At 38.9% G+C, this 8198-nt stretch overlaps 1 protein-coding gene across 1 annotated transcript; it reads right to left on the minus strand.

The window, feature by feature from the left end:
- Positions 1-2740: 2740 nt before the first annotated feature.
- LOC117476807 (beta-1,3-galactosyl-O-glycosyl-glycoprotein beta-1,6-N-acetylglucosaminyltransferase 4-like) lies at positions 2741-7188 on the minus strand. Its single transcript, XM_034123562.1, has 3 exons — positions 6869-7188; positions 5503-5580; positions 2741-5381 (listed from the first exon to the last, which is right to left on the minus strand). The coding sequence occupies exon 3, from the start codon at positions 5378-5380 to the stop codon at positions 4112-4114; it is 1269 nt and encodes a 422-aa protein (XP_033979453.1). The 5' UTR covers position 5381; positions 5503-5580; positions 6869-7188; the 3' UTR covers positions 2741-4111.
- Between the last annotated feature and the right edge of the window lie 1010 nt (positions 7189-8198).

An 8198-nucleotide genomic window follows, 5' to 3' on the forward strand; every position in this document is an offset into this window, starting at 1 on the left:
TTGGACTGTCAATCAACTGTGTTAGAATAACTACCTTTCACTTCCTGAACTATGTAGCTTTTTACTGATGTATTGCATTCAAACCAAGATTAGGAGCTTTTGAAGGTCAAGACTGCAGATCAAATCAAGCTGTTAAGTGCATGAGGAAATATTTTGCATGGGCCTAAAAGCTCCCTTTCATGCAGGGACTTCATCCTGTTCAGGCAACAGCTTTTACAGTCAATGGGGACATTTAGGGGGGGTCAGCGGGGGCTTTCTTTGGCTGCACCTAATGGGTCCAAAAACCAAAACCATGCACATGAAAATGTCAACCGTTTGCATGTTAATGTCGAAAAACAAAACCTGTCTGAGATCATTCTGCAAAGACAATCAGAGAACAGCATGAGTTTTGCAGATGCTATACACAACAGATCTGATGAGTCTCAGTATGTGGTTTGTCTGTGTGTTCTTCACCATGATCATTATTGTGACACTTGTACACACGTGGTCAGCGATTGACCGCACAGATAACTATTTGAAGCTTTTGCCATGACTCAGCGTTTCCTCTTGACACATTGTGTTTTCAAAACCCTCATTAGCTTGATGTAGCTTGATTACCAGAGATACTTTCTAATAGACGTGTAGACAAAGTTTAAAATGACTTTATTGCAACTTACGACAGGATAGAACTTAGGCTGCTTTATAAAAAACTGTTGGAATAAAGAGCAAGACATCCTGTACATCCTGACATGACACAAACAGGATGATGAGAAACAAAGCTTAATTGAGCAATGTGCAGGATGCATGGCTCTGTCTAACCAGCAACAGTATTGCGTAGATATTTGACATTTTTCTAAGGACAGAGTAAGAAGTTTCTTTGTTCGAGGCTTCAGTTTGCCAGCAGTCTGCTCTTAAGAGCAACGTCGACATAAGTGGTTATTTAAAAGATGTCCAGCTAAATGTCAGCGCAGCAACAAGTCCTGCCTTTGCTGCATGGACTGGATATATATTTACAGCAGTCACAGTCTTTAAAGAAGTCCTGTATCAATATTTATTAAAACTGATTAATTTTCATTATGAAGGCTCATGCACAGCTTCAAATGCTTAGACAGGTGCGTAGGAGGAAACGTCCATAGGTGAGAGAAGAGAAAACTCTTGCATGCTGTCCTTTTTCTTGCAATGAACTTGATTTAAAAGTCTAGACTCCATGCATTACTATAAATTAGACAGTATATATAGCATTAAATGACCCTTTTAATATGGATCTGCATCTATCTGTCAGTACATGAACTATGGACATATTGGCTTTCTTTAAGACATGATGGTTTCGTTTTGAAATAAGAATCTGTGATGCAAGGTCATTCTTCACATTTATGTTTTTATATTTATTTGTTTGTAACTTCAAGCTTACAACGCTGGTTGGTAACTTGTGAATGAGATACACCTTTATTAGAAACATAGATTTTCACAATGGACTATTGTTTGTCAATCAGTCTTTTGTAGAACAGTTTATACTTTATTTTTGACTCAATCATGTTTCATTTAAAAACAGTGTAGCCATTATGATGAGTCTTTACAAATATGAGGAGGGGCTCAGAGATTTGCTAAAACATAGCCTGTTGTAAGAGACGAAATGATCATTAACAGAGATACAGAGCATGGGAAGTATTTTCATTTCAAGGTGGCTACAGCCCCTGTGTGTAGGATGTTTATGTGGTTATACCATTTCATTCTGAAAACAGTTTGTAGAAAAATGAAGCAATCCTGGTGCACATTGCTGCAGGACGCTGTCGTCAGTACCCCCGATCCATTTATATTACCATTTGGTGGCGCCGAAGTCTGTTTTAAGTATTTAAGAGTTGGATTTACAGAAGCATGAGGAGTTGCCAAATTATGCCAATTCCCAGACCGTCATCTGCTGATCCTGCTCTCCAGCTAGAATAAAAACAGCAGCAGAAAGACTCAATCCAAACAAACACCGGACACTCTTACTGGAGCACACAGGTGTAGAGTTCTCATGGCAGGTCATGTAGCTCACGTACACACAAACACACCAGAACCCCCCCTAAAATTAATAATGTACTGGAACCAAAACCCCTGTCATGGCCCCGTGAGCTGTTTCCTTGTTTTGAAACAAGTCAGTTTGTGAAGGGTTTTATCAGTGTAAGACAGACGTGTTAACAATAAGCAATAAGTCTAGGTTGAACAGGTTTTCTCCTAACTTGTATATCAGGGAACATAAACGGTCAACCTCCTGCAGAGAACATATTGCATTCAACAGTGAAACCAACTTTTAATAGTTTTATTTTTACACCAATCCGCATTTGTAATGCTTTGGGGAAGTTCGATTAGCTTCTAGGTTGTCAACCTATTACAGATGTTCATCTTTTGCAGCTTATCTGAATGTCTAACCCTTTTTTTGGTCCCACTTACTTTGCATGTTAACCACAGCATTAAATTATTTCAGATAAGCCTTTTAGTAGTGTCCTTCTATAATTGGTCTTTTAGTTTGAAGTATTCTTATAATTTTGTTATATACTTTATTTTTATTTATTTTTTACATTTAGTGTTTGATATTTTGGATTATTTATGTATATATATTATATATAAAGCACTTTTTGAACATTAAAGCATGTGAAGATGTCACAATACAAATATAAACCTGACAATTAGCATTATAATCCTCTTTATTTCTTCTTCTGTTGTTAACTGTTAAAATAGCAATTATTGAAAGAAGAAAAACATCAATGTCCAAACCATATTCAAAGTTTTGATCAGCAGTCTTTATTGAAAGTGAACCTTAACAAAAACAGTGCAAAGTTAGTGCTCATGAAACGAAAATGACAGCCTGCGACGAAAGTTAAAAGAGTGAAGTGAAACACAGATGACTCAAAACTTTAGTCTATGTTTATCCTTTCCTGTGCATCTTTCAAATGTTCTCGCTCATTTGAAGACTTAATGCCTGTCAGATATCCTTTAGTCAGTGCTCTGAGTGGAAATACCTCAGTCATATTATTCATGAAAAAGGTTAAATGAGAGGCTTTTTCATACAGTACATTCAGTGTTCACTGTCACCTATACATTTATTGAATTCACAGAAGTAAATGTTCAAAGCACAAGTTCTTAATCAAAACAGAGTATATGTACATGTCTCAAAATAAGTGTGAATTTTAATCTCTAAAGTAAAATATGTTGGAAAACTTGTATTTATCTTTTTATTATTTGCATTTTCAGAAATTATTTAATGACATAACAAAATAGACACAAATAAATACATAGATTAACTACATATCAAACGACAAAGAAACTGCAAACTTTTTTATAGGCAAATACACTACATGTAAAAATGAACACACACTATTATATGAGTATGTAAAGTATATGTAAAGCATCACTTTCATACTTGTTTGTCTGCAATATGTTGAAACGACTGAGGATTTGTTAGCACTCCCATTTCCTTAACCGAGTTATTCAACCTTATGCTATGCTCTTTTTTTTTTGTCTTACTGCACCTCACCCCCACCAGAATGGCACATACATTACATACTCAAGATGACAATCTGTTAGAGAGTGGTTCAAAAGAAATGTGAACTCTCTGGGTTTTCCTGAGTAACAGGAACATGTTAAAGGTTCCTTCTCATTTGCTCACACTGGGCACATGAGGAACAAAGTGTTGGGGCTGAAGTGAAGATTTATTCTTGTTTAGGAGACACTTTATTTGAATGAACTCACCCTTTTAAAGGTATGAAATAAAATGATGACACCACATGCATGTTGGCTTTTGAAAATGCACTATACAATGATTATAGCTTGTGAAACTGCAACAACTGAATGTCAATATATGAATACAAATAGATCATAAGCTCTACAATGTAAAAGTCTAGATCCCTGTGGTTGCAATTTAAGGTTATTTTCATTATTAATTAACCCGTTTGTTTGTAAAAAGGTGTACAAATAAACTCCATGAATGCTTAAAACCCAAATTGATGCATTCAAAGGTCCTGTTTTGATTGATGAACATAAGACAAAAAAAAATCAGCAAATTCTCACATTTCTGGAAACTTAAAGCATCTGTTTTTTCATATACTGTAGCTTTGGTTAACCCTTATGTTGGGAATGAGATGTTGCTGATTTAAATAACTGTTTGTTTTTCCTCCAGCATCTCCTCAAGGCACTGAATAATAATTGGGTCCACCTTTGGGTCGAACTTATTGGCGAACCAGTGACCATAGTTGAGTAACCAACGCAACTCGCCTGCACCAAAAATGCAAATGCTGCGGACGTGTTTCCCCGAGCATTGTGGGTACAGTGCTTCCTCCAGGTACTCCCACTTCACCAGCCTGGCCTTACTCATGAGGTCAGTGATGTCGGGCTGGGATCTGGGCACCTCTCCAGGAACACCTGGCAGGCGCACAAGGGTTGCCCAGAAGTGTTCGTCTGGAGAGTAGGTGTCCTCTGACCAGGCCAGGAAATCCTTCACCACAGCTAAGGAGTCTATGTGCACAATAAACTCCCGTGACAAGACAAAGTAAGCACTGCCGATGAACATCTCGATGCCGTGTGGAGGTGGCGTCTTCTTCTGCTCTGTTTTCATTGGAAGTTTTTTTAACTCAATTTTGAAATCCATCAGTTTGTAGCTTAAGGTGAACCTTTGCTTCTTGCTCTCACTGGGCCGGCTTGTCTCTAGCATATTGGACCCATTTAACTTCTTCAGTTCTGACACTATCTCAAAGTTGGACCTGAGGGGGAAATCTTGGCCACAGAGGTTGATGACATACTTCCATTGGACTTCCGACTTCAAAAGGTCAGAGAGACAGTTGAGATCTGCTTTCAATCGACTGAAGCTGGCGTAAAAGACGGATTCTCGCTTGGAGGCTATGAAGACATTAGGCAGACAGCGGGCTAACCCCTCCACGGCTGAGATGAACTGTCCTGAGGACTTCTGATCATAGTGGATACAGTAGATGTTACTGGGCGAGTACACCACTTTGATGAGTCTCTCTATCATCAATGCAGATTTATGCACAACAATTGAGTAAGCAAGAGGAAAGTCTCTCTCCTGCTGTGAGACTCGAACAACATCATAACCTCTGGCTTTGATGAATGATGGGCAGTTTGAGGTGAGGTTAATCAGACATTCATCGGTGTCCTCCACAACTTCACGTCTGATGACAAGTGATTTACCCACCTCCACTGGGTCCATGTCATAAATAGCCGGACAGTTAATATTGTACTTTTGATATGCCTGGATGCCATCTAAAGCTGCTTTGGGGGGTAGAGGCTCAGTGATGTTTCTGTACTCCACACTGACCAGCAGCAGTAGACATAGTGTCAGCAGTGACAGGAGTGAACGACAGAATGACTTTCTTCTGAGTCTCGGTAGTGAACATCTTCCATTCATTCTGGAAGCAGAAACCAAAACCACATTTCTTAAATACCCCTTGCGCTCGAATAGAAACTGAAAAGCTATACATTTAGTTTTGACAAAAGAACATACATTTTAATGATTGGATAAACACTCACCCAGGGCCGGCCCGTAGCACTGGCGTTATAGATGTTCGCCTAGGGCGCCAGATCTGGGGAGGCGCTGCGCTGGCAGTTCTGGGAGGGGAAAAAACATTTTTGACCGTTGGTGCTCATCCTAATGTTGGGCCTTGATGTAACAATATTCATAATTAAGTAAATGTAACACCCTTTTCACCCCGGTTACAAGTTTTATTTGCCCTGTACGATGGGCGCTGTAAGTGATGAAAATGGGGAATGTTGGCTTATCTGGCACCCGCAGCTCGCAGCCAAAATGCGAGTGAGCGAGGGAGAGAGGGAGGGTGCACCGGTACCGGCGCTGTTGTTATTAGAATCTGGTGCTAGCTGCTCTAACGGATATAAGAAGAAGATGTTTCTACAATAATGTGGAGGGAGAGTCCTCTCCAGTCAGACTGAGAGGCTGATAACTACAGCTCAGTGAGGTAAAGGACTCGGAGTGTTTAGATAGTTCACTTTAGTCTAAGTTATTACATGTTACTTGTTAGATGCTTTTATCCAAAGCGACTTACATACTCAATACTGTGGGCAATCCCCACAGGAGCAATTTGGGATGAAGTGTCTTCAGGGACACAACGCCATGCTGACTGCAGTGGGGTTTGAACCTGTGCTCCCTGATCCGAACACCTACAGACAACCCACTATGCCACATGCCTATGCCATTATCTCAGTGGGTCTCAAACGGTTTGGTCACAATTTATGTAAACACATATTTCCAAGGCACTCCTTTATAATTATTGGGATAAACAGGTTTGAAATCATTTCAATGTATACTATAGACAGTAAACCAACAATATCATTTAAAACTGGAGAGATAAAACAAAATGCATAAATAAATAAATGTTAACTAGGTCAAATAAGATATAAATGAACAACACAAATAAAATAAGTTACATTTATTTGTTATTGGCTATGGTAGGTTATTGGTTATGTTCACACACTTATTTGATTATTAAAATGTAAACCGATCTTTTTCATAAGGGTGTTTAGAGTTGTACCCCCTAGATCTAGTAGTGATTCTGCTCAAAGTGCACCAGATTGAAGCATTTTACTTTAAAATGTTCAAACATTTCTTCCCGGGGGGGCATACCCCCGGACCCCCCTAGGATGTGACGTCCACCCCCAATTCTATTGCGTATTCCTTGGATACTTGGGCTGCAAATTGTCTAGAGCCGGCCCTGCACTCACCTTGCTTCAAACGCATGTGCCGATTTGCAAACTGTCTCAAATCACTTCCTAAAAGTATAAAGGATAAATCCAGATGTATGGGTTGTGTGTATTGAATGCAGCAAATATGTATTTAGAATTAATAGTTACATATAAATCATAAAGTTCAGGAGCAACTTACCGATGTCAGGAGGAAGAATTTAAATCCTGTGCCATTTTCGCTTTTTACGCACGACTGGTTCAACATCTATTGACGACTTCCACTTGAATCCTCTCTTCATTCATCGCATTCCGAGATGTATTTTGTAACATGATCTATATAAAGCATAAAGAGCCTCAACACGCTGTCTGTCTGCCTTTAGTCGTTGTGTCGGTGCGCTCTCACAAATGAGCCGAAAAGAACGAGGGAGTGGCTCAAAGAAGCGGATAACTGCACTAATTGCATATAAAAGATGCACAAATGTTATCTGGCGTTTCATATGTCACCACAGATGTAAGGCAAATACTATTATTATGTGCATAATATTGTAAAAGTGAATGGAGCTGTGCGTACATTACAAGCTATTCCTAAACGGACATCCATGCAGCTGATTAGAGAGGGGGAATGAAAACCCCGTGGTTTCTGTCATCTGAAATCACTTAGAAATCAATCAAAAAGAATCCAAAGAATCAGTTTCTTTGTATTCTTCCAGGAGTGACAACCTGTCATTACATTGTCAACCAGATCGCGCTATATAATTAGGAAGACTGTACAACAAGTTAACCGTTCAACGGTGCTTAAAACCAACCACGTCTCTAATGTGTCAAATTAGCAGTTATTTGTGAGAAGGGATAGAAAATGCATTATCTAACTTTATCTACATCATGTTATTGGCAGCAGATAAACAAAAACATGGATCAGATTTGTCCTCAGGTTGTTACAGAAACATAGATTTAAGTGTGAATGCATTTTTCATTGTCACCTTTTTAGCCATTTCCAAATATTTCACACTTTATTGTATTGACTTTTAAGTTTACGCAATAGGCCTACATATCATGTGGCAATATTTTTTTGGGACCAACTTTTTTCAGTTTTATATAACGGAAATGACAGTTCAAACACCCGTATAACAAGAGTTCACACATTTTTTGTCGACATGTAATGTGTTTGATAAAGTGGCCCACAACGTGTTACTCAGAGACTGACTGAACTGTCAAACCAGTTTATAACGGACAAGAAAACAAGCGGCTGTGGTTAGCATACAGGATATGAAATATGAAAATTCACTCTGCAGATAGGCTAGCTATGATGTTCAAGAATGGATAGATAGACTTTTGAAAAGTGCTGAAATGATCCTCCAGTAAAGAGAAACTGATGTGATGCACTTCATGTAATTGCACATTGACAGAATCAATATGAATGTTCAGTAATAAACTTCTTGCTCTTTTATTTGTATTAGATCTCTGGAGAGTGAATCTACTGAGATACCGCTGGTCCTTCCTTCCTCCAGCGTTCAGACTATACAACCAGC

Source organism: Trematomus bernacchii, unplaced genomic scaffold (genome assembly GCF_902827165.1).
Source record: "Trematomus bernacchii unplaced genomic scaffold, fTreBer1.1, whole genome shotgun sequence".
Taxonomy (NCBI): Eukaryota; Metazoa; Chordata; class Actinopteri; order Perciformes; family Nototheniidae; genus Trematomus; species Trematomus bernacchii.